This window comes from Orycteropus afer, unplaced genomic scaffold (assembly GCF_000298275.1).
Source record: "Orycteropus afer afer isolate SDZICR_OR568_19922 unplaced genomic scaffold, OryAfe1.0 scaffold00020, whole genome shotgun sequence".
Taxonomy (NCBI): domain Eukaryota; kingdom Metazoa; phylum Chordata; class Mammalia; order Tubulidentata; family Orycteropodidae; genus Orycteropus; species Orycteropus afer.
The window spans coordinates 1,249,722-1,277,451 of NW_006921607.1; the positions used below are offsets into that span (position 1 = coordinate 1,249,722).

At 39.5% G+C, this 27,730-nt stretch overlaps 1 protein-coding gene across 1 annotated transcript in view; it reads right to left on the minus strand.

Moving 5' to 3' along the window:
• The window catches only part of ATRN (attractin), a 267,433-nt gene that overhangs the window by 174,478 nt on the left and 65,225 nt on the right, over positions 1-27,730 (minus strand). Inside the window, exons 3-6 of the mRNA XM_007959994.2 lie at positions 25,933-26,046; positions 14,696-14,824; positions 11,096-11,301; positions 9,807-9,975 (exon numbers count right to left, since the gene is read on the minus strand). Of these exons, the coding sequence (XP_007958185.1) occupies positions 9,807-9,975; positions 11,096-11,301; positions 14,696-14,824; positions 25,933-26,046 (618 nt within the window). The remainder of the gene's footprint in view (positions 1-9,806; positions 9,976-11,095; positions 11,302-14,695; positions 14,825-25,932; positions 26,047-27,730) is intronic.

Genomic DNA, 27,730 nt, shown 5'->3' on the forward strand with positions numbered 1-27,730 from the left:
AAAAAAAAAAAAAAAAAAAAAAAAGTGACAGTCTTACAGTAGAGAGCTTATTTTCCCCTAAATCATGTATAGTTTGAGAGGAGCTGCACAGGCATATCAAGAACATATCAGATCCTCCCCTGGCCCCCATTTAAAGATCTGTTTACAGAGAAGTTAAAATTGATGCAGTATAAATATATGGCATAAAGGTATTCAACATGTATATACAGTGATTTTAAAGATGCCTTTTTGGACAATATTCTCAATCTTACTAAATTGATTTTAATGGAGCAAAGTAATAAAAATAACTTTACAACAATAATTATTTCCAAAATTGTGGGCAATAATATGGTAAATCATAAAGTGCAAGTGACTCCCACATTTTCATAGTGTGAACAGATTCTCCTGACGAACTCTTTGATTTTACACTCTTCGATAAATGAGTCTCTCCTGAAACAAAAATACTTCATTCAACCAAAATGGGCCAGTACTTTGTCCAAAATGAGCTCCCTTGGGCATACTCAGAATACCTCAGTATCTGTGGTAGTTAAGGCTGTGTGTCAGCTTGGCTGGGCCATGGCTCTGAGTGCTTGGCATCTGGATATAGTTATCCCCCATTTTGAGATTAAAATCAATTCCATGGTAGAAGCTGCTATGAGCAGCTAAGTAGCTGCCTTTGGGGTGTGGCCTGCTTCTAGTATACATGGAGCAGCTTTGAAGAAGGTCTCAAGCTTTTGGCACATTTGGATCCTGCATTTGGCCAAGTCTTCATCTCCAGTTCCTTAACTTGAATCAGTGGCCTGCCATGTTCCCCGCCAACCTTGGGACTGTTCTTGGACTTTAACCAGTGGTCCACTGGGTTGCCTGATGATCTTGGGATTGTGCCATTTTACCTGCTGATCTTGGCTTTGTCAGCCTGAGCAGCCTGCAGCTGTATGAGTCAGAAGCAGCCTCTAGCTTGCTCCACTGGGCCTGGAATAAGAGGCTCAAGGTTGAAGGGCCTTCATCTAGCCCCTAGAGGTGGCACACTGAATTTGGACTTCTAGCCTCCTCAACTGTATGAGAATAAATTCCTGTTTATTAAAGCCATCCATTTGTGGCACTTCTGTTATACCAGCACTAGAGAACCAAGACAGTATCCCAAACTCCTACAGACTATCTGACCACTGTGCACTTCCCAGGGGTTGTCACAAATTGTGCTACACTGGTCATAGCAGAAAATCTCCACTCTACCCTTGTGGGGTCCACTACTTCAAACCAGTCAAGCTGTCTTAGCTGCAGTAAGTATGTTTCTACTTCCTTTTTCCCCTGTCTGGCCTTTTTGCCCAGGATTACCTGACAACCCTATCCTCCCAGCTGGACCTCAGAATCCCTGACTTCCAGGAACACCAACAGCTCCCCAATCACCTTTAAGAACTGTAGGACCTATTGGCCTTAGAATGCCTTGGAGGTTACTTTCTCTAGTAAGACCTCTATCTCCTTTTTCACCAGGGGGCTCAAAGGGCCTTGAATTAAAGTAATGTTTCTTAATGTCTAAAAATGTTTCCAATCTTTCAGTCTGAGATCATTAGTGATATCATTCAATAGTTTCACTTCTTTTATTTCCTGTTCCAAATGCACTTGTTCTTCTTTCATAAGACATAATTTCTGCTGATGCGTTGTGCAAATGTTCCTCTAATTTTCTGATTTCCTCTTGTTCTTGAAATGTATTCTTTTGAACTTTGCCACTCAGTGTTTCTATACTGAACTGTAAATCAAGCAATGTGGTATTCAGACTAATTAAGGACTTGGAGATTTCATCTATTACAGTTCCATGTCCATGCACTGAGGAAAATATATATAATATATATAAATATATGAAATGAAACTTTCTTTGTTGGTTATCAGGGTGGGAGCAGAGGGGAGAGAACACCAGTAAATAGGTAGAGACAAGTATTGATTTGGGTGAAAGGGCAATGTACCAAATGTGAGTGATCAACACAGTGGCACTGAGAAAGAGGAAGACATAGAGAGGTACATGGGAGGTACAGACAACAAAGATGAATCCTTTTGCATATATAGTACTGTGTTGTTAGTGATGCAAGCACTGATCCACAGATGGATAGACAGGTGGACAGGCTGAATTATCAGGTATGTCTAGGCAGGGGTAAGTGTGCCCATGATCATGTATAGGGTTGGCAGATGATGTATCTAGAAGCATATTTGTATGTGCTATAACAAGGTTCAGGTATATAGTCGAACTGACAAAGAACAAGGTTGTGGTGACTTCTTGTCTAAAGCCAGCTACCCGAAGGGAGCGAGTAGTTGGACATGTGGGCTTGGGACCATGGTCGCTGGGGACATCAAACTCAACTAGCATAACATACTACATAAAAACTTTGTTCTACACCCTACTTTGGTGAGTAGCGACTAGGGTCTTAAAAGCCTGCAAGGAGCCATCTAGATGCAACGATGGGTCTCTCCTCATCCAGAGTAAAGAAGAATGAAGAAAACCAATGATGCATGGAAACAACTAGTCCAAGGGACTGGACGACCATGCGGTCCTCAGCCTATACAACCATAAGACCAGAAGAACTAGATGGTGCCCAGCTACCATTGTCAACCACTTGGAGGGGGATTGGTACAGGAGATCCTGGATAGAGTGGGAGAACATGTGGAACAATATTCAAAATCATAAAAAAAAAAAAAAAAGAAAAAAAAAGACCAGGTTTGCTGGTCTGGTTGAGCCTGGTGAGACCCCTGAGAGTATAGCCCCTAGCTACCCTTCAGGTCTGGAACTGAATTTACTCCTGTGGCTTCCAGTGAAACAACAGACAGGCATGTGGGGTGAATATTTACATCAGGTAGATATACTCCTTAGAGCAATCAATAATAGAAGAACAGAAGAGCAGTGTTTGCACAGGAAGACAGCTCAGAGAGTGGGAGTGCATGGGATAGAAGGGCACAGGAAGAGATAACTATGGGGAGGAAGTGGGAAGAGATCTGTTACATTGTGGGGAATTGCACTCAATGTCATGAGACAAAATGTGTATGAACTGCTGTATGGAAAATGAATTTGTTCTGTAAACTTTCACCCAAATCACAATTAAAAAAAAATGGTATTGGGAAAACTGGATTTCCACATGCATAAAAATAAAACAGGATCCATCCGTTACACTATACACAAACACAAATTCAAAATGGACTAAGCACCTCAGTATGCAAACTAAAACCATAAAATTCTTAGAAGAAAATGCAGGGGTTGGTCACTCTGTCAGGCCTAGCTTTTAACAATGATTGTCTAATACAATAACAAAAGCACAAACAGCAAAAGACAAAGTTAAGTAAGTGGGACTCCATAAAAATTAAAGACTTTTATGCATCAAATGACTTTACCAAAGAGTGAAAATATTGACGAGAGTATCTTTAGAAACCAAAAATCCAATAAGAATCTAATAACCAAACCAGATGTAAAACTTCAATACCTCAATGACAAAAAGGCAAATAACCAATCATAAATGGTCAAAAGATTTGAACAGATATTTCACCCAAGAAGATGTTCAAATGGGCACCAAACACATGAAAAGATGCTCAACATCAACAGCCATCAGAGAGATGCAAATCAAAACCACAACGAGATACAATTTCACTCCTACTAGGATGGTTCAGATTAAAAAAAGAGCTATCAACAAACCTTGGTGAGGATGTGGGGAAACTGGAACTCTTACATACTGCTGGTGGGAATGCAAAATAGTACAGCTGTTGTGGAAAACAGTGCAGCGATTCCTCAAAAAAGTAAAAAATAGAATTATCTATGACCTAATAATTCCACTTCTAAGTACATATATCCAAAATACCTGAAAGCAGAGACTCAAAACAGAGACCAATATTCATTGCAGCACAATTCACAATAGCCAAAAGGTAGAAACAACCTAAATACCTATCAACAGATGAAAGGATAAACAAAATATGGTACATAAGTACAATGGAAAACTACTCAGGCAGTATGAGAAATGAAGTGTTGATACAGGCTACAATATGGACTGAAGCTCAAAGGCATTACACTGAGTGAAAGAGACAATCACAAAAGGACAAATATTGCATGACCTCACTAACATAAAAAGACAATAATATGCAAATATATAGGGACCAAAGTTTACTCCTGGTTACCACAGGCAGGAGAGAGGGCGAAAGAGGGGATTATTGTTTATGGAGCACTAAGTTTCTGTGTAAGAGCTCTGGTAGTGCAGTGCCTAAGGCACTTGACTGCTGACCAGAAGGCTGGTGGTTCAAATCCACCAGCCACTCCTCGGAAGGAAGATGGGGCAATCTACTTCCATAGTGATACTGCCTTGGAAAGCCAAGGAGGGGTTGCTATGAGTCGGGTCTGACTTGATGGCACATAACAACAACAACAACAAGGTTCTGTGTATGGTGATGGAAAAATCACATGAGGGTATGGTTGTACAGATTATTGCAAGTGATGTCAATAAAGTGTACACCTGTAAAAAAATGGATTGGCAAAAGTTGTGTGAAAGCTATTTTTACAAAAACAACAACAAAAAGCGTAACTACTGAGGCTGCTTCTGTACAACCAAACACCTCATGGGATTTGGTTCCTTGGTTTGTAGGTTTAGGGTCATGATTTCATGGGACATCCCAGTTAATTGACCTAATATTGTGTTTAGAGCTTCTATTCTATCTCCTAAGTTCATTGTGCAGTGCCTCGATGCTTGCAAGAGACTAGCCAAGGCATAACAATTGGACTGTATTTGCCTGGAGCAACAGAAGGTGAGTCACAAACAGGGGAGGAAACAGAGTATGTGGCTAATTGTCTCCATGAACAACTACTCCTTTGACATGAGACCAGAAGAACTTGATGGTACCTGGCTATCACTGCTGAAATTTTGATCAAAGATTATATAGAAGAATCCTGATCAAAAGGGGGAAAACATAGAAAGAATTTAAAAGTATCACAGACTTAGACTTCCTGGAGCCACCGAGGCTGGATGAACCCCTGAAACTACTGCCCTGAGATAATCTTTAAACCTTAAATAAAAAAATATTCCTTCTTAAAACCAAAATAGGTTAGCTTAACCAGTAAAGAATGTCTTCCTTGAGCGACATGTTCTTTTAAGAATGATCTATACAGGATCAAATTGACAAGCGCAACTCCAAAGACTAGAGAGGAACGCTGGGGAGCAGTGAATTTACGTTAATGGGGTAGAACAACTCAGAAAAGAAGGGTGAGGATGACTGTGCAACTTGAAGAGTGTAACCAGTGTCACTGAATTGCACATGGAGAAACTACTGGGGTATGTTTTGCTGTGTATATTCTCACTAACAGCAAAATAAATCATTTATTTTGTAAAAAAGATCTTTTTTGCTTTGTTTTGTTTTTAACTTTCTCCTTAGTTTTCAGAAATTTGTGTCTTTCTTGGTGTCAATTTTGTTGGGTTTATACTACTTGGAGTTCATCTAGCTTCTTGAATTTGTAGGTTCATGTTGTTTGCCAAATTTGATGATAGAGATGTTAAATCTTGTTATGAGGCTGCAGGTCTCTGAGATCCTACTCTTTCATTCCTTCATTCTGTTTTCTCTGTTGTTCCTATTGGGGAATTTCTATTGCTCTGTCTTCAAGTTCACTGATTCTTTCATCTGCCTTCTCCATTCTGCTGTTGAGCCCATCCTTGAGTTTTTCGTTTTGATTACTGTATTTTTCAGTTCTAAAATTCCCATTTGGTTCTTTATAATGTCTTCTATTTTTTTCTGAGACTTTCCATTTTTCAGTTGTTTCAAATGTGTTCATAAATGCTCATTTAAACACTTTTATGATAGCTGCTTTCAAGTCCTTGTCAGGTAATTCTAACACCTGTGTCATTCCAGTGTCAGATCATGATTGTTTTTCTCATTTAAGTTGAGATTTTCTTGGTTCTTGCCATGACAAGCAATTTTTCACTTGAAACCTGCATAATTTGTGAATTATGTTATGAGACTCCAGATCTTATTTAAATCTTCTGTTATACCAAGCCTATTCTGACACCTTCCCAATAGAGAGAGAAGGTTGCTTCATTTTTGCTGGGTGGTGGTCAAAGTCCAAGCTCCCCACCTGGTCTCTACAGACATTGCAGGGGTAAGGTAGGGGGCTTCTTACCACCTGCTAGGGATAAAAGTCTTGGGTTCCTACTTGACCCTCTCTGACACTACCACAGCATAGGGCTTGGAGTGGCAAGAATAGAAATCTAGGCTCTCCACTCAGCCTTTGATAGTAATTAAGGGGGTGGGGCCACAGTTCTTTCTGTGACAATTAGCTGGAATATTAGGCTTACTGTCTGAAAGTTTTCAGTCTTGTTAGGCTTCCCTTTTCCTGGTTCTCTGGTTAGAGGGAACAAACTTTTCTTAGGGCTTTTTTGGCTTGTGCCTATTGGTGTTTCCAGGTTATAAGCTTTCCCAATACCTAGTCTGGGATACATGAGGCAAAAACCCTGGAACTAACCTGTGTGTCATTCCTAGCTACCCAAGGTCCCGAACCAGACTGCCCTCCTCTCCATCTTTCAGTTTTCTCATTCTTGTTTTATACATAACACCCAGCGATATCACTTGCTCTTAAAATATGGAAAAGTACTCTTCATTTTATAATTTAACAAATTTTGCTCCTTTTCACATTCTATTTTAAAGTAGTATCTACTGTATTTATTTACCTTGTGTTCCTTCTAGGTTTGCCTTCAATTCTGAATAAATTTTTTTAAATTTTAATTCTTTCCTTTTATCATCTTTTTTTTTTTTTTAAGAAAAACTTTTGTTTTAGTTTTCAGAAATTGTTGTGATTTGGATGATTTACAGCGTGAATCAGTTTTCCATTTAACAATTTATTCACGTTTTGTTTCATGCCATTGATTATAATCCACGATGGAACAGCACTCATCTCACTTTCTCCCTGTGTTTCCCAGTTCCATCATCCCTCCTTTCCTATCCCTTCCTGCCTTTGAACTTTGTCCTCGGGCAAATGTTGTCCTTTTGATCTCGGATGGTTGATGGTTCTAAGAAGTATGTACCTTTCTGGTGTTATTGTTCTCCTTGGAGACCTGTCTTTTATTTGGCTGAAAGTTGAACCACAGGGGTGAGTTCAGTTGTACACTTGGAGGAGGACTAAGGGCCAGTCTCAGGGGTTTGACCAGTTTCTATTGGACCAATGAGCCTTGTCTTTTTTATGATTTTGAGCTTTTTTCTATCACCATTTCTGTATTTTTCTAGCTGTGATTATACTGTCCTTTCAATTCTTGTATCATTTTTTAAATGTATTTGAGTTTGTTCTGAAATACTGGGTTATAGACTTCATTGGTGTTGGGTGCATATTTTTCTGTTGTACATTTATGTCTAAACAGGTGTTACTCTGCTCCTTATTCTCTGTTTTCTTGTAATGATTTCTATGAGATTTGACCTTGATATTTTCCTGCTGCTCAATTTAAGTGAAGTGACTTCTTGTTGAACAAGAGAAGCTTGGTTTGGGATTGCTGTGGTTAGGTGCCGTGGAGTCAATTCTAACACAGTAACCCTATGACAGAGTAGAACTGCCCCCAAAGGATTCTCTAGGCTGTAATTTTTACAGGCGCAGATTGCCAGGTCTTTTCTCCTGCAGAGTCACCAGGTGGGTTCAAACTACCAACCTTTCAATTAGTAGCCGAGCACTAAGCTGTCGTGCCACCAGGGCTCCTTTAGTTTTTCTATTTTCTCAGCTCTACAGCTCCCTCTTCTGTTGTTTTAGTGTAGTATTCAAATACAGGTTTCCCCTGCTTTTCAAAAGTTCCTCTTACACCACTTCACTTTTACAAAAGACCTACATCAGCACTTGTTTTTGCTAACTGAAAGAAATCCGAAGAGGATTTTCACTTTTCTGAACAAAAGGTGAAAAGTGAAACCAGCGTTCAGTGTGTTTTACAGCGAGCTGTTAGAGGCAGCACGCGCCTTCAGCAGCAAGAGGCGTGTCACAAGCTCCTTCCCAGGGAACTGGTCAGCGTCTCAGCAGAGCCACCAAAGACATGGACTGTGTCTGGGAACACTGTAAGTCAGTGTCATTTTAGGTTTTATACGTTATATGGTATGAATTTGTAGGTAATTTTAGGGGTCTGGGAATGCTCAAAATTATTTCCCATACAAATTAATGGTAACTGTTTCTTTGCTGTACTCCATATTTTGGCTTTTGAAAAGTTTCATACGAATGCTTTACTTTCAGATACATACAGGGAAAACCTGTACATAGCAGCCTACCTGGTGAGATCTCGATGCTTCCCCACAGGACTGACACCTGGCCTTTCTTCTACTTTCTCTCTCCTGCCCCTGTCCTGCTCAACTACCATTCTATCCCCAGGAGTTCTCAGAGCAGAACTTTTTCCTGCAGAGAAACTCTGACTGGCTTGTTTTGAGAGTTAATAAGGCAAAAACTGCTCCTGTCCCTTCAGACTCTCCAATAGATCCTTTGTACTCGCCCTGCCACTGGAATATGCAAAACCCTTCCCAGTTCTAGTCACTTCTGTCCAACTAGTTTGCTGAGCTTTCGAGTGAGTATTTGCTACTTTATAGGAGTTTGAAGTCTTTTCAATTGCCCCATAGCTTCCTGCTGCTTACTCCTGCACTGATACCACACAAGTCTCCTAACTGTCACTGGTTTATCCCCACCCATCTGTGGGGACACCTTTTAATTAAGTTTTGATGTAGATGTTGTCTGTGTGTTTAGGGGTTTGCTATCCTAGCTGCTGTATGTAATTGCATTGGTATTTTAGAGGAGATTCACAAACTCTGCAACCACTGTCATCTTTCCAGAATCCCTTGAAAAACAGACTTTTGTTTTTCACAATCTTCATTAGTAGGAAATGGCTTAGAAAAATGTTCTGGGTCACAAAATTAGCATGAATAAGTTTTCATAAATTTTTTAAAAAGTTAATTTCCATAATTCCACAGTAATAACATATTCTCCCTTCAAGATAAGTAGCTTGGCATCAGCAAATGAACTCTGATCTCGAGGACGTATTAAACACTGGCATGATCTCCACTACCAAATCTATCCATAGTTGTGATGGTAATCGATACCAAAACTATAAATTCAAATCATTCGAACAGTGGGAATGCTAATTAAACTAAGAATAAAGTAACTCTTTACTTATACAGAACCTACAAAACAAAAAACAGACTTACTGCCATCAAGTTGATTCTGACTCACCTTATAGGACAGAGTAGAACAGTCCCATAATGTTTCCAAGGCTGTAAATCTTTACAGAAGCAGACTGTCTCATCTTTCTCCTGCAGACTGGCTGGTGGGTTTGAACCACTGACCTTTTTCGTTAGCAGCTGAATGCCTTAACCACTGTACCATCAAAGCTCCTTACAGAACCCATGTTGCTGTTGTTATGTCAAGTCGGACTGACCCATAGCGACCCCTCCTTGGGTTTCTGAGGCAGTATCTCTACGGAAATAGATTGCCCAACCTTCCTTCCGAGGAGTGGCTGATGGGTTTGAACCGCCAGCCTTCTGGTTAGCAGTCAAGTGCCTTAGGCACTATGCTACCAGACCTGTACAGAACTCATGTATGTGTGTAAATCAAAATATCAGAAATAGTATGTGGAATGGATGAAGTTTTACTCATCATGACAATGCATTCTTTGTGGTTACCAGTTTTAAAAACGAAGCATAAGTCATAAAAATCTGGAAGACGAGTACCAAAGTATTAACAGGGATTTTCCTCAAGTGATGGGACGCCAGATGATTACTTCTTTCCTTTTTGCTTATCTGTACTTTGTAAATTTTCAAAATGGAGAACTAAGCTTCTTGCAAAAATATTTGAAACAACTTACGCTAGAACCATGTTGTAATCTGAGTGGTTGAACATATATCCTCCAACAACCCACATTGTATTTCCATTGACCACAGCTTTGTGAGATGCTCTAGGGAGCTTTAGGTTAGAATATTCCTCTCGAGTCCAAAATGACTGGTTAGCTGGTACAGGAATTGAACATCCAGGACCTAATAACATAATAAATAGGTTCGCAAAATGCAGCTTTAAAATTACTGTATTTAAAGTTTTAATCTTATAAATGTAACAACAATTTAATGACTACTTAGTTTTTCCTCTAGCATCTAAACATCAAACAAATCCTCTTAATTTGTGCTTTTAATTTTGCTAAAGCCAGCTGACCAAGGTTAATCTCTAATAAAATTCACAATTACATACTATCTAATGAGGAGCTGACCATATCCAGTTTAAATGTTGTTAGTAGTGAAACACTTGCTTAAGTAGTTCTGAAGGAAAAGAGCAGACAAAAGAATCATTAATTTAGTTTAGATTAAAAAACAACAACAACAACAAACTTTAGGACTGAAAAGCAATGACCAGTCCTGGGAGTAATAAGATAAACTATATCCTGGTAAGTCAAGAAACAAACAGATGTAAGAGAGAAAATCCATTCCTGGCTTCTGCTGCAATGTTTGCACAATGGTCGGTACTCAAATCCTTCAATTATTTAACTCCTCGGTGTTTAGCCAAACGCAAAAAACTACTAGGAAGTACAACCAGACAGTGGCTTAACAATAACTTGTAAAAAGTATTTAAACAAGCACATTTCCTTCTAAAATAAAAGGGTTCTGAAGAAGGCTAAATGTGTAAAGAAAATTACCAAATCAGTAACAGCTGTCATCATTCATCTCTTAAAGAATCTCTAAAGCTTCTTTAATAATCTATTTCTGTAGATAATTCCATTAGCTGACTAAGTAGGATTCTCCTGTATAACTGACTCCAATTTTCTCTAAACCTAGAAAAAGTTTCTGAGTAAATACCGTTATTGTTAGCTCTCATCCCTCCTCCCAGACTGGTTCTCTGTTAAGTCCTCTTATGGCTAACATGAGTTTTCCAGTTTTCATGAACGAGTTGCAAAGAATGTTAAACCCTCCACAATTCTAATGGGACCAAAAGCACTTCTCTGTGAAACTGAAAAATTTATAAGCCAAATAAAGCAATATGAAAGCTTAAATGCTGCCTGATAAGTGATATAAATAATAGACATGCTAAGAATAAAATCAATCTAGAATGCAGTCAACTGGGAACAGTCTATAAATTGAAAGGAAATCAAAAATGGAAGACTCCTACCCTGCCACTCTGAGAAGCATGAGCATCCTCTGACATCACTTGAATTGCAGACACCTTGATGAGGAAACCCACAGTCATTTGCACAGTGAGGAACATCGCACGCTTCACCTTTCCAGTTTTCAGAACATTCACACTGAACCATGTTGCTGCTGTTACTGATCTTACATTCTCCTCGGTCCGAGCAATTATTTGGACACATGTCAAAACTATAAAAATGGGGGAAATGAAGTCAACACAAAACAATACTTCAATTAATTTAACACAGTCTCACTCACTGTTTCTCCAGTATAATCACAACCATAATCACAGCACTTACCATTCACCCCAAATGGAGTCACTCAACACTGCAAAGCTAGGGGCTGAGGTGTAAGTAAAGGAATCAAATCGACCCTGCTGGATTCTTATAGTGAGAGGCAAGTTAAAGAAATTACAAGACAAGGAGAAAAGAGTCTGTAAAATTATCCAGACTTAGTTTTCAAGGGTGCCTGACTACCGTAATTTTCTAAGCCCACAAATGATGAGCAGTACAAAACTGCCCAATGCATGCTTTTAGTTTGAGGAGAAAAATATTCAAATAAACTACCAACAATACACCACCATCTTCACGGCACATATCTCTCTGGACAGTCTCTATAAAGGTGTAGATCAGGGCCCGCAATTGGTGCCCATTTTAATTTCCTTAGTAAGTTCATCTACTCATTTCAGATGGAAGAAAAGGGAGGGCCAGTTTAAATGAATGCAGCAGTTTAATTCTACTGGATCTCATAATAATGTGAAATGACATAACTCGTATTTTTTAAAGGGAGGATAACTGGACTGTCGAGATAGTTCAAGAGTATAGATTTCTTCTAAGGCCTGAAAAAAAAAATGCAAAAGAAATTTTGTATCTAAGCAAGTCATAAAATTAGGAATCAATTACAAAAACAAGCTAATTAATGTTAATGCTTACACCCAAATATTAGTTACAATATATTTATAATCATTAGATTATGATCAGCTTAAGTACAATTTGTTTGCAGTATTTTTATAATCTATATTAGTTACAGAAAATACATATGCCAATTTTTTAAGCCTCAGGAAGCAGAATTAAATGACAAAGAATTATTCTTTATTCCTAAAATAATATTTTAAAAACCTTATTACTGTAAGTAAAGTATTAGGTGGAAAAGGTGACTTATGTTACTGTAGGGCTCTAAGAAGTGGTACCTACAGTCACTACATAACAATACATGCACATAAGTGAAACTTAAATAAAGGCAAATTTCATTTTTATAAAGAAAAAGTCCTTTGTAAGGCAACAGTTTACAAAGATAAAGTCTAAACTATCTCATATCTGACTTGTTATGCAAAATAGCTACAACAATCACACTTTATTTTTTCAAAGGCCTGAAAAAAAAATTGAGATAAAAAATATCTGTTAAAGTGCTCAAAACCTATGCCTTGTACCAGTTATAATATCCAACTATGATTTCCTACAGACACACTTACTAATCATATATGAGGAAAGGGCATACAACTGAACCTTAGAGTTACTGAAAGAGGAGGGACAGCTAACTTCAACTTCACCTTAAACCTCAACTTCTCTACTCAAGTGCCATTAGGTGTAATTTGTAACACTTTTTAAAACAAAATCTCTAAAAAGTGAAAATGGCAGGAAAGAACATCTGCTTATGTATCTATCTAAATTGGGTAATGAGAAAATTATTCTAATTTGGTGAAATGGAGTAATGAGAAAATTAGTCTAATTTTCTACACTTAAAATGTGAATTAGAATGAAAAATAAGATGAAGTTTCTATGTGAAAATAAAATTTGTTTTTCCTTTTTCTCAAAGAAAACTAGGAAACACTTGAATAGCTGAGGTAAAGCCTCAAGACTCCTCGAGCTAAGATCAGGCCAGAGACAGGCTTCAGTGTGCATCCTGAACACACCTGGAAAATGAGTGACAATTTTAATGTATGTGCCTTGGGGTATTTTTCTGGGGATACATACCACTGTTTCAGTAGGCTTTTCATATGGTCTACTACCCTTAAAATATCTTAGGACTCCCTTGTAGTGAACAGGTATCTTAGAATCCAGAAACTAAAGAAAATTAGGATAACCTCATCATTCCTTCAATTAATAAATACTAATTTTGGTCTCAGGAGTTCTGGTAGCATAGTGCCTAAGGCACTTGACTGCTAACTAGAAGGCTTGATGGTTCAAACCCACCAGCCACTCCTCAGAAGGAAGGTTGGGCAATCTACTTCTGTAGTGATACCGCCTTGAAAACCCAAGGAGGGGTCACCATGCATTGGGGATGACTCGATGGCACATAACAACAACAATAATTTTGGTCTCTAAGGGAGCGCAAGGCTTTCTACACTATCCCCAGGAAAGAAAGGGCCAATTAGGGTAAGAAAAATATGCCATTAAACTTGAAGAAGAGCTTTCTAGTGATGGGGTAAAGGGCTGCCAATGATGACAGGTGTCTGAATTGCCCTCTCCTGGGAAGCTCCCGCCCTAGAGTTTCTCTTCTCCCCCAAGGCCACTACAGTGAGGTGCCCTGCAACAATGAAGCCTGCTTCTGTAGTGCACCATCCAAACTGCTCTGGCAATGTGCAGGGAACCCAGAATGGGCCTGGATGAATGACTCTGCCAACGCTACTTAGAATGTGGATGATGGACAGGTAGCAGACCAGTCAGGAGCTTATTAGAAATAGAGATTCGAAAGCCCCAGCCCTGCTAACCAGATAGATTTTCTGGGACTAGAGCTACTGAATCTGCCTTAACAACTCTTCAGGATATCCTTGTGCATTCTGAAGTCTGAGAAGCCTTGGCCTATGCCTACATCCCCTATTTCTCCCTCCTCTACAGAGACAAGTTCCATGTCCCACTCTCACTGCCATGACTTCCTAAACTTCTGTTCTGAACCGTGTCCCCACCAGGCCACTGACTTCCAAAGGCCTCCTCCAGTGGCTCAACCTTACAGTTGTCAGCTCTCTCTCTCTTTTTTCCCCCTTCCACAAATATTTACTGCATGCCTATGCTGTGCCAGGCTCTGGATTAAGACTGTGTGTATGTGTGTGATTTCAGTGAAAGTTTAGAGAGCAAATTTGTTTTCCATCTTTTGAATTCATACACATTTTGATTCACTGACATTGATTGTACTCCCCACAATGTAACAGCACTCTTCACACTTCCTGTGTTTACCATTTTCCTTCATCGTTCTTTCATATCCCTTCCTGTCTTCTGAGCTTTATCCCTGGGCAAATGCTGCCCTTCTGATCCAGTATGGTTGATTGTTCTAAGGAGTACATATCTCCCTGGTGTTATCATTCACCTTATGGGCCTATCAGTTGGTTGAAAGCTGAGCCACAGGGGTGCGTTCAGTCTTAGCTTGAAGGGCGTCTAAGGGCCATAGCCTTGGGGAGCGCCCTCCTTCTTGAGACTTTCTTTTCTAGGCTCCTGTGACACCACCAATCACCACCCACTGACACTCCCCTGCTTATAGCACAATGCCCGGCACACAGTAAACCCTTGATATATGTTAGTCATTACTATTGTTAAAACAAAGAATAATCTTTTGAATATAATCAAGTATTAGACTTAAAATATCTTACTTGTAAGTGATATTAAATCCAGTCAAATTATAAGCAGCATCACTAAAAAAATGCAGCAGGGCATAACCTGACGTGGCAACAACCTCAGGGACCGTCTCATTGCCATCTCTCTCAGGAACGATGAGGCCACTGAAATGAAAACACATTTCTTATAAAGGTGATAAGCACAATCACAGACACATCACATCGTGGCAGTCACAAACTCAAAACTGGATTTCATCCTTACAATTTTAAAAACAACATTCTGGAAGAGGGGCAGATACTTGTCACAAATAAATAGTGCTACCCTACTCTCCAGAGTCCCTGGGTGGCACAAACAATTAACGTGCTGGGCTGCTAAGTGAAAGGTCAGAGGTTCAAGTCTCCCCAGAAGTACCTCACAAGAAAGGCCTGGTGATCTTCCAAAAAATCAGTCACTGAAAACTCTATGTGGCATAGCTCTACTCTGACATAGTTGGGGTCATCATGAGTTGCAGCCAACTAGACGGCAACTGGTAACTGGCACCCTACTCTCTCGTTCGAGAGTCTCTGAGGGATAGATCAGAATCTTTTGTCAGCCTCTTATTCATACTGAGTTGTAAATCAATGGCTTTATTCTTTTATACATAGTTTTATAATGCTCAATTGAAAAACTGAGTGAAATAAACTTTATGAATTGATGAATGCCAATACTACTGTTAAAAAAATAAATTTTTAACTTCTAATGAAAAGTTAAAACTAAGGTAAACAGCCATAATCCCCATATTAATACCATTCTGTACATTTCCTCTGCATAACTGATCTCATATTACATATACATTTTATGTTCTATTTTATAATTAGTACACTTTAAGCATTTTGTGTGTCACTAAAATCTCCCTAGACTTTCCCTGGGACTACACACACACACAAAAAAAAAAAAAAAAAGAGAGAGAGAGAGAAAGAAAAAAAAAACCAAACTCACTGCCATTGAGTTGATTCCAACTCATGGTGGTCCCCACTGGGTTTCCAAGGCTATATATCTTTACGGAAGTAGACTGCCTCATGTTTCTTCCACGGAGTGGCTAGTGGGTTCAAATCACCAACCTTTTGGTTAGCAGCCAAAGGCCCTGCCACTACAGCACCAGTGCTCCTTCATAGGGCTACATTGTAGATAATAAGTAAGTTTTTGCTAGGTGACTGTCAAGAGAAAGAATTAGTGAGTCAAAAGGTCTAAATGGTGGCTTTAAGGCTCCTGATAAATAATATCATCATGTTTTCCAGAAGAGATATGCCAATGTGCTATCCCATCAGCAGAGAAAGGGCTCATTCTACTTCACCCAGCCAATAATGAGAACTACCAGTCCTACGTTAGCTTTGGTAGTTTAATAAGTGAAAAGCATTTTTTTTTTCAATTGTGTTTTTAATGTGGGTTTCTATTCTACTCCAAGGAGCCCTCGTGATGCAGTGGTTAGACGCTTGGCTGCTAACCAGAAGTCTGGCAGTTTGAAGTGTGCTTCCACAAAGATTAAAGCCTTGGCAACCCTACGGGGCAGTTCTATTCTGTCCTACAAGGGTTGCTTTGAGTCAAGACTGACTCAATGGCAATGGGTTTGGGTATTATACTTCAAGGAGCCCTGGTGGTACAATGGTTAAATGCCTGGCTGCTAACCAAAAGGCTGGCAGTTCAAACCCACCCAGCGCTCTCTGTAGGAGAAAAGTCCTAGTGATATGCTTCTATAGATTACAACCTTTAGGGTGGTGCAATCTGCAAATGGGGTTGCTACAAGTCAAAAGTCAACTCAATAACACCCAACAACAATATTACACTTCTGAAGTCAATTATTTTCCTATGCTTACTTGCATTTGCATTTTCTCTTTTGTGAACCATAGGTTCCCTTATGTTCATGACTTTTGCCCAATTATCAATTAGCTTTTAAATTCACTATCACAACCACCACCACTATCATCTCAAGTCAGTACAAGCCTATTTTACCAGACTCTATGCAATCTGTTCCACACAAGTTCACCCCAAGCCATGAGTAAATATCTCATCACCTACCATTCTCCTCTTCCCTTCATTCACTGACCCCAGCCATGCTGACCTCCTTGCTTTCTTGAAATACACACCAGGCATACGTCCACCTCAAAGCCTGTGATCATCTTAAATGCTCATTTGCTTTGACCTAGCAATTCTATTTTTTTTTTTTTTGTAGACAACACTTGCATCAATGTATACAAAAATTTTTACTGCAGCACTATTCTGAATGGCAATGGGCTGAACACTGTCTGTATGTTCATCCACAGGGTGTGGTCAAATGAGTTATCACCTATATGTAGGCTGCAAGACTAATGTGGGGAGTTCATCAAGGCGTTCTGATAAGGGGACAAAAAGAAAGCTTCAAAACAAAAGGCCTAGTACAGGGGTACAGTTACACGTGAAAGTGTTTTAAAAAAATGATGAAGAGCACATTATCACTATGGAAGTAAAGAATGCAGAAAGAGAAGAGCGTTTTTATTCAATGAGAGTTTTTAAGATGGAACCGAACTTTAGGAACCCTAGGACTCTGAAGGTGCTCTAGGGATTACAAAACAGTGAAGCATTTTCTACCATTTACTCATCTAACAAATATTTACTAAGTACCTACTATGTGTGAGGCATTGTTTTAGGTACCAGGAATCCAACAGTGAAGGAGACCAAATCCCTGCCCTCATGGAGTTCACATGAGAGAAATAACAAATGAATCTAGATACATGTCCCTCTGCCAGGCAGAGATAAATGCTCTGAAGGGAAACAGAGAACAAGAACAGGAGGTGCTACTGTGGAAGGGCAGTTAGGGATGGCCTCTTAGAAGACGTGAGTTTTGAACAGAGACCTAAATGAAGGTCTGAACTATCATTATACTTTCATCAGTTTCATATGCCAGCATGCCCTGACATACTGAAGGAGTCCCTGGGCAGCACAAATGGGTTATGTGCTCAGCTTCTAACAGAAAGGTGCCTAAGAAGAAGGGCCTGGTGATCTACTTCCGAAACACTGGCCACTGAGCACCCCATGGAGCACAGTTCCACTCTGACACATGGGGTCCACACGAGCTGGAATTAACTGACAGCTGGTCTTAGTTTTTGAAATACTGAAAGGGCAAGTAGTTGAAAGACCAGGGCCATCTAGAAACAAGCATGCCAAAAACAATTTTCCCATAAGAAATGCTGCCTGTACAGGTCCTTCACTCACTGGCTAAGATGAGGCACTACCTTGAGGCTGCGGTGTGGAAACTATAAGCTAGCTGCCCAAGCCAAGGCCGCTATCTCCTATACTAAGAACACTTTTGAAGAAACATGTCCATACTGTTTCCAGTTGCTGATGTTGAATAACTCTCGAGTTTGCCTCAACCCATGCCCAGACTAACCCCTAGAATACAGAAACTTCTAAATCGAGAAGCAAAAAGTTACACATTTAGGTTTTGGGTTTGTTAATTTTTATTGTGATTTGGGTGAAAGTTTACAGAGCAAATTCATTTTCCATACAGCAGCTCACATACACTTTGTTTCCTGACATTGAATGTAATTTCCCACAATGCAACAGCTCCCCTTCCACTTCCTCCCCATAGTTAACTCCTCCCTGTGTCCTTCCCTCCCATGCACTCCTGCCCCCTGAGCTGTCTCCCTGTGCATACACATCCCTTTTATTCTTCCATGATTGATCTCTCCAAGGAATGTACCTACCTAATGTAAATATTTAGCTCTTAAGCCTGTCTTTTGTTTAGCTGGAAGCCATGGGAGTGGGTTCAATTCCTGACCTGAAGGGCAGCTAAGGGCCATAATCTCAAGGGTTTCACCAGGCTCTATCAGACCAGCAAACCTGGTCCCCCTTTTTTTTTTTTTAATTTTTATGATTTTGAGCTTTACTCCACATTGTTCTCCCACTCTGTCCAGCATCTCCTGCACAGATCCTCCTTCAAGTGGCTGACAGTATATACACTTACAACCTAAACCATGACATGTCTGGTTCTAAAGGCAAGAACCCTGCATTGATTTTCAGAACACCTGTATCTGGACAGTCAACACCCACTTTCTCTTCCTCAAAGAATATGAACAAAACAAAGAAACACTTGTCTCAACTAAAACTGCTGCTTAGTCAGCGAGAGCCCCAAAAGAATCCAAAGATGGGCTTTGGAAATTTCTTGTCTTTTCTGTAAAGGATGGATTTTGAAAATAAGAAATGTCTAATGTAATTTCAGAAACTGAAGCTAATCAGAAAAACATGATTTTTTTTATTTTTATTTTTACTTTTATTTGTTCTTGGAATACATGAAGGTCCAAGAGCACATTTTTCTTGGCATTCTTCAGTGTTCATGAGGAAACTACCTCACCAGAATGAATAATGGAAACCTGCTTACCTCCCAAGTGACTATATCAAAAAATACATGAAAGGTCCTTGGAAGCAGTAAAGAGATAAATGGACATACAATGGTATTTTTATAGTCCCCTTAATTAGAAGTTTTCATTATTTATGCATTTTTCTCTCTAAGGAAATTGAAACCTTTTTGAGAGGGTTTATGAACTTGTGAAGTTTTCTTCTTCTGGCTAATAGCCAGAAGACTACAATTAGCCTTATTGCTAATCAGGAAAAGGATCGATTGTATGTATCCTCATGTTGCCAAAATCATCGGTATAACTGTTATCAGTAAGATCTGAATATTCCTACTTTGAGTATGAAAGTAAACATCTGGAACATTTTTGATGATATGTGATTTAATAAAATACAGAAATTTTCTATGTTCTTAAAGCACAACAAAAAAAGAGAAAGAAATGCTGCCATAGGAAAGGTTGGGGGCTTCAGTCACATGTAGGAGACCTTGTACCTCTTCTATCCCAACGTAAGCTTCAGCAGCAATGAGACGGAGCTCCAAGGCTGGTTCCATATGCCTGGGCATGGCACTGACATCTCTGAGCTTCACTTTCCTCATCTGCACTATGAGAAAAAGCCTACCTACTTCACAGTGGCATGATAAGGATCAAACTTCAAAGTATGTAATGTGTAGCGCCTCAAGCTAGTAGGTACTTAGTAAGTGATGGCTGACTTAATTAGTTATATGAACATTAAATGTGTAGGATGAGCGGTAGAAATGGTGGAGGAAGAAAGGACAGAGAGTCCCACAGGGGTGGAAGGTCATCTAATCTACACTGGAGGACCACAATGCCAGAGAAAGGGGATCAGCTTCCCCATCATCAGAGAGGCTTAGGTGTTTGCTTCTTCACTTCAAAAACTTGAAAGTATGACAGCTTTGCAGTGTGCTGACTTCTCCCAGTAGATTTTAGGGTGAAAACAAAACAAAAAAAAAAACTGGTTTATGACAAAAACAAACTTTTAAAGAGTAAATGAACACAAACAAAATCTCAACCCATGATGCAAGGCCATGGAAAGTGTGTGGAGAAGAAAGATGTGCCCTATCCATTGCTCCCTGGTAGATTAATAAATAAAGGTAGTTGCAGCTTAGGCTGCTGTCAGTTGTTCAACTTGAACACATCAGGAACTGCTTGCCCTTGGGTTCTTTATAATTGTCTATTTTAAACATACAGTACCACTTTTTAAAACCATTTCTGAAAATCACTGAACTAAGATAATCTCTAAATGGACCTGAAAATTCAACCTAACTGTCCCAGGTAAATATAGGCTCTCTTGGGACACAATCTGACTTTACCAACAACATTATATAAAGTTCCTAGTAATCCTTCATTTGAAATACCTCTCTCTTTGCAAGACTATAAAACCTCAAGGGCACAGAGTAGGCCAAAAACCAAAATCAAACCCACTGCCATCGAGTCAATTTTGACTCACAGTGACCCCATTGGGTTTCTAAGCCTGTAAATCTTTACAGAAGTAGGACTGTCTCATCTTCTTCCCACAGGACAGCTGGTGGGTTTGAACTGCTGACATTCTGGTTAGTATCCAAATGCCTAACCCACATCACCAGCGCTCCTTAGAGAGTAAACCAGATACTTAAAATCAGAGACCTGGTGATGGGATAAGACAAGGTCTACCTACACCTTCAATTAAGGAGTTCTGGTGGTGCTGTGGTTAAAGCACTGGGCTGCTAACCAAAAGGTTGGAGGTTCAAATACACTAGCCACTCCTCAGGAGAAAGATGACAAAGTCTGCTTCCATAAAGATTTGTAGCCTTGGAAACCCTATAGGGGGTCACTATGAGTCAGAATCGACTAGAAGTGGGATATACCTTGATCTATGAAGGAGGATCCAAGAACATAAAACAAGTGCCTCCCTTTGACTACCTTCTCTAACTGTGTCACAGACTGACCATCACAGTTGCAATCTGGTGCTGGACAGACTGACTGACCTCTGCTTTTACCTGGCTTCCTCTAAGAGCTCTTCTCTATGGCCTAAACAACCACTCCATTAATATATGACCTTCTATAAAAAAATACACTCAAGTCTTTTGAAGAATGCTCTCCGGGGAAAGATGGCCCCCCCTCAGCACCATCATCACTACGACCACCTTTGTATCTCCCTACCAAGAGACCTTTGCAGAGTACCTGCTACACGAAGGAGCCCATATATACATTTGTTGAATTCACCACAAAAACCATAATGTTGTTGAGTTAAGAGGGACTTAGAGATTAACTGAGCCAGTGGTTTTCACATTTGCCTAGTAATGGAACTCTTGTTTTAAACAAATTTTATTCAGAAGTTTAATATATTAAACAGATAAATATAAGCAATCTGTTTAGTCAGATTAAACTTCACAGTTTGCAATATACCCAGAGAGAATACAGGTTGAAATAACGCAAACTCCTTCATTACAGGTTTTAGAAGCTCAAGTTTAAAGCTCTTAACTTACTCAAGTTCACACGGAAATACTGGCAGAACCCAGATAAAAACTCAGCATCTTCTAAATCTTCTTTGGGTCTCATCTTTACTGTCATTTGTCCCTGGCTTCTCTACTTTGGGCACTCAGCACACCACTTCCCCGATGATTCCTCCATCCAAAGCCCTCCTCAGATCCCCATACTGCAACAGCTTCTTATAGCTTGAGACAGTGTTTTTCAATCATTCTGCATATCAGTGTTCTAGGGATTTTTTATTTTAGGCAAATTTCAATCAGTAAATACCTACTTTCACAAATTTTAGAAATGACTTCTAGAAAATTTTGGAAAATCTAGTTTCAGAAAATGTACACTCAAAAATGTTGTAAGTTAAATTTTAACACAATAAATGCATTAATTTATACTATCACTTAACCAACTTTTTAATAGGAAATCTTAAGAGTTCTGTTATCTTTGTACATATACTTTGACTTCTCTCAAAAATCAGTGATTAGAATAATTATAGCCTTCTGCTTCTTTTCTGTTTTTGATACTGTTGATGTGGAATTCATATGTCCACTCATGAAATACCCCACCATGGTGCAGGTGAACCACAGGATTATATACCCCCTATGTAGTCCATGTTCCCACAAGGGCTACTGACAAGCTGATTCAAAGTGTCTGACACACAATAGAGGCTCTGTGAATATCTGATTAATAAACTCAGTAACAAGTGAACCCCCAACCAGTACTATCATGATAACATTATACTATTGCAGTGTAGTAAATTACTTAGTATGGCTTTTCTACCCATAAGTCATTGTAAACTCAGTGGTGGAATGAGCAACTGAGGAGCTCCTGATTGTAAATGTTATCCACCTGGAGTATTTCTGTTGGGAGCGGCACAAAACAATGTTCTGGGAAGTTCCCACTCTCTCTTAGCTGTTTAGTATTCTGATGTTACGATTGGTTGGTTTGGCCACTCTGCCGGGCTCAAAAGGAGGCCTCCTAGAGGCAGAACTCTCTCTGACTGCTGGTTGAGGAAGACGTGCTGCTGAAAGAGACACACGCTCCTGACATGCGCTCCTGAAAGAGAAACATGCTGCTGGGAAAGAGACGCAAGAGACACACATTGCTGAGTAAGACACTGAGGGACATGCACTGCTGGGAGAGAGACTGTGAGAGACTTGGCTGAGAGACGGTGGGCTGGGAGAGAGACTGAGCGTTTTTCCTAAACTTGAATTGTAGCCTGGTGCTTCCCTAATAAACCCCATAATCTGTGAGTTCTGTGTGGCCACTGCAGCAAATTAACGAACCCAGGAGAGAGGTGGTAGTACTTTGGGAGGAACAGTTGGTGAAAGGGCTGGAGGGAGGCAGCATGTCTGGCCTTGCAGTAATAGGCCTTGGGCTATTGATGGTGATTCTGCCTTCCTCTTGTGGGATTAGAGGAGGTCAGAAGATGTGGCCTCCTTGCCCTTTTTGCAACTATATATAGTTTTTCTACTTGTAGTAAAGTTTTGGGTGCCTCCTGCAATAACACAAGGTATGCTGCAAATGCTGGCATAAAGATATACAAGCCCCAACACTTGACCAATGCCAATTTAAATGCCTCGCATGGCCTGTCCATCTACTCTTTGGTCCTGTATATGAACCTCTGAAACACAGAAAATGGCCTTGGTTCTTTGTTCAAAGACATGGCAGAGAAATTTCTAAGCTGAAGAGGGTGAAGGGAAAACAAGGACACCTTAGTCCCCTGATGTCCCCTGTCCTTTTGCTCATAGTGTACTGTTTATTCCCTGTTACCTCCTCACCCACACAGGACATCAACCAGACTAGTCATGTAAAAAAACACAAAAATATTTGTTGATTTCTTTTTAAAGTCAGGAAAATAAAACGTTTGAAGGAAAGAACTCTAGAAAGCCAAGAGCAGATGAAAATTAAACCAACAACCCCAGTACCCCTAAGGCAATGTGCATTTTAGATAACTGTATTATAGTAAGTCAGAAGCTCTGGTGGTGTAGTGCCTAAGGCATGTGACTGCTAACCAGAAGGCTGGCGGTTCAAACCCACCAGCCACTGGTGGGCAATCTACTTCCATAGTGATGCTGCCTTGGAAACCCAAAAAAGGGATCGCTATGAGGCAGATCTGACTCAACAGCAGTGAGTTGTTTTCTTCTTATTATTATTATAAGTTCTCTATCCTAGAGAAATAACAGCAGTGACACAAAAAGATGCATGCACACCCCGAGTTCACTGCACCATTACAGACAATAGCCAAAATATGGAAACAACCTGAGTCTCTATCAACAGATGAATGGATAAACAAAATGCAGTACATACTTAACAATGGAATACCACACAATGATAAAGAACTGATGTGTCTGCAAAAGAACTGATAACATGGATGAATCTAGAGGGCATTATGCTGAGTGAGGTAAGTCAATCACAAAAGTACAAATATTGTATGACACTACTTTTATAAAAAGTCAAGGATAGATTTACACTTCAGAAAGCAACGTTCTTTGATGATTACCAGGGATGGGAGAGTGAGGGAGGGAAAATCACTCACTGGATAGTAAATATGCATTAATTCTAATGAAGGGAAAGGCAATACACAATATGAGTTAGGTCAACACAATGTGATCAAAGTAAATGAAGGCACTGAGGGGTACACAAGAATAAAGGAGAATTACAGTAAATGCTGTAACATATACAATTATGCAACAAAAGCAATATCAACCAAAAATTTGTGAGTGGTTATATAGGTAGATACGTATGCTGTGTAGGTGAAGGAGGGTACACAGGAATACACACATGTGCACATATATAGTTATGGGCATTTGTACATGCATATTTGTATGTGCTGCATATACATTCATATATATAATACAGCACACAGGGAACACAAGTTATAGAAACTTCCTAGACATATCCAAACACTTCATGTGTTTGAGCGCTAAGAACCATAGTGTAAGTCAATCTAGGTCAACCAGCATAACATAGTTCATAAAGATACTGTTCTACATCCTAGTTTGCTGAGTAGTGCCTGGGGTCTTAAAAGCTTGAGGACAGCCCTCTAAGATACAACTATTTATTGGTCTCTCCTCATCTGGATCAAGGAGAGTAAAGAAAAACAAAGATAAACCTAATGGCCCACATGAACCACAGCCTCCTCTACTCTGAGGCCAGAAGCACTGGATGGTGCCCAGCTACCACCACCAGCCTCTCTGACTAGGGACACAAAAACTAGGTCCTAGTTAGAATGGGAGAAAAATGCCCAACAAAACTCAAATTCATTTAAAAAAAAAAAAAAAACCCTAAATTTACTGGATTAATAGAGACTGGGGGAACCCCTAAGACTACTGCCCTAAGATACCCTTTAACCTGGAATGAAGCTACTGATGGGGGTCACCTTTCAGCCAAATAATAGATTGGCCTATAAAATAAACAAAAACACCTGTGAGGAATGTGCTCCTTAGAACAATCAACTATATGAGACTAAACTGGCAACATTTGGCCAAAACCAAAGATAAGAAAGCAAGGAAGAGCACAGAAACTGGAGGGATGGAAACGGGGAAGGCCAGGCTGGAAAGGGCGAGAGTACTGACATACTGGAGAGATTGCAACCATTGTCATGGAACAATTTGTGTATAAATTATTGAATGAAAAACTAATTTAATCTGTAAACTTTCACCTAAAACACAAAAAAATGTTAAAAGAAAAAAAATTCCTTATCAAGTGAAAGGAAGAAAAATAGAGTTTTGAATTCCCAAATGGTTAAAAACATAATACACAACACAGCTACTTCTTATTCATGAAAACTAAAATGTCAAAACAATTCAGAACACCCCACACATTTGGTGTTAAATTGCTTTGTCTTGTTTAAATATTAATATAGAATATACTTGGTGGAAAAAATCACAACAATACATAATGTATGTTCCTTGTTCTCTGCAAGTAACTACTCTCCATTTTATGTGAATCCTTCCAAACAATTTCCCTCATCCATATTAATGCATATACACAAACACACACACAATATGTGAATTCAATAAATAACTCCTGGATGCCTACAAATGAGGGATTCAGTAAGGCACAGGATGACTATGGCTCTTAATTTAAATTTTTCACAGAAATAATACTGTTCAATTAATTACTTCATAAAGCATTTAAAAATAACCCCCATGAGAAGCTCATAAACTTTATACTATTATCACAATTTTACATATTAGGAAGCTGAAAAGAGGTCAAGGACTGTGCCTTGAAACTGATCTAATAGCTAGTGGAAACCAAGATAGCACACAAGTGATCACATTCCAGGCCTACTACTCTTTCCATGAAATAAGTATGTTACGTGATAAGAAAGATAAGTCCACTAAGAATGTAATCTAAGAAATAAATTTAAACTCAGAAATCAAATAATGGTTAACCAGTATTTATATGACTGAGCTTACCTAAAGGCAGCAACGAGTGGTGCATAAATTGAGTCCCCATCATAAACGTATAAATGGTCCCAACTACATTCAGTAGCAAAATGATTGAAACGAAGCCTCATTATTCTGTTCGGCCTGAAAAGAATAAAAGAGCATTTTACAACAAAGTAATCACAACCATCAAACATTTGAGAAAAATATATTTTAAGACTCTACAGGGAGAGATGAAATTGTATGTAAGCAGCATTCCTTCATTTGTTTATTAATTTAGCACTTACAAGAGACCATTAAACAAGCATGCAAAAGGTAGACAAAACATGTGACCACGTCTTTTTTGGACCTTACAGTCCATTCAGCGGCTCCCACAAGGGCCATTCTTTAAACAGCCTCTGGACTAATCCATTAGCCCTTCCATTTCTGCACTTCATAACTTACTCAATTTAAGATTTCACACTTCCTCATTTCACAAACTGCCAGATCCCTAATTCTCCTAGCCTTCTGCCTTCTCACACCACTGTCTGGCAAAAGCCCTGGTCTAGAGGAAACCAACTATCTACTTTGACTTACATTGTACCCAAAGACAACTAAGCACTGCTGGACAAAGTCACACCACTGCACAGGTTGGTTCTACTACTAGTCATTGCTCACCAACTTCAAATGGCATTTCATTTAATCTATAATACTTCCTCCTTCAACTCTAATCCCCACTTTCTATGTTTTTTTTTTTTTTTTTTTAAATAAAGAATCCAGATCATCTGTCCTGTAGAATTCCTCACCTTCTGGACTTGGCTGCTTTCTGTGTATTCCAAGATTTTAAGTACCATCTACTTACTCCCGAATTTAAATATCCAACCCAGATCATCTCTCTAAACTCCAGTCTCAGTCATATAACTGACTTGTGGGCATATCACTCTGAATGTCTCTTCAGCACCTCACAGTAAACGTCCTAAATTAAACCCTTCATTCTCCCTCCAAACTTGTTTCTCCTGAATATGGCACCACACGTCTGTTCATGCCAGAAACCTGGGAGTCATCTTTGATCTCTTTTTCTTACTCTGACATTCCAATCCATCACTCAGTTCTGTCTCTTCCATTTTCAAAATATATCTCAAGCCTGTTCCTTTTTCTCTACCTTCACCACCACCACTCTTGTCCAAGTCAACATAATCTCTAGCCTGGCCTACTAAAATAATCCGCCATTACAACTAATCCAGCCTCTGTACAATAGCTAGAACAGTATATGCAAAATGAAAATTCAATGTTATTCCCTACTTAAATCAATTGGTGGCTCCCACTGTTCTTAGGACAAAAGTCTAAATTCTTACTACTGCCGGCAAGGCCTTCATGGTCACTCTCTGCCCACCTCACCAACCTCATCATGCACCCTCCTCTCTCACACTCCCAGATTCTAATTTTCCTCACCTTCATTTAGTTGTGAGGATCTTATAGAATGCTTTTCCAGCCACTCCTTACCTGACTGGCTCCTTCTCTTTCTTTATACCTCAGTTCAATGTCACTTCCTCAAAGAAGACATATGACTCTCAAACCCAGTCTCATGTCCCTATATGCCACATAACTAGCACCTGTCTTCCCCACTGGATAGCAAGTTCCCTGATGGAAAGGGCCAGGTTTGTTTTTGATTATCATCAAATCCCCAACACACAACCCCCCTAATGTTTGGCACAAGGTATTGTTGTTGTGTGCCATCAAGTCAGACCTGACTCACAGCGACCCCTCCTTGGGTTTCCGAGGCAGTATCACTATGGAAGTAGATTGCCCCATCTTCCTTCTGAGGAGTGGCTGGTGGGTTTGAACCACC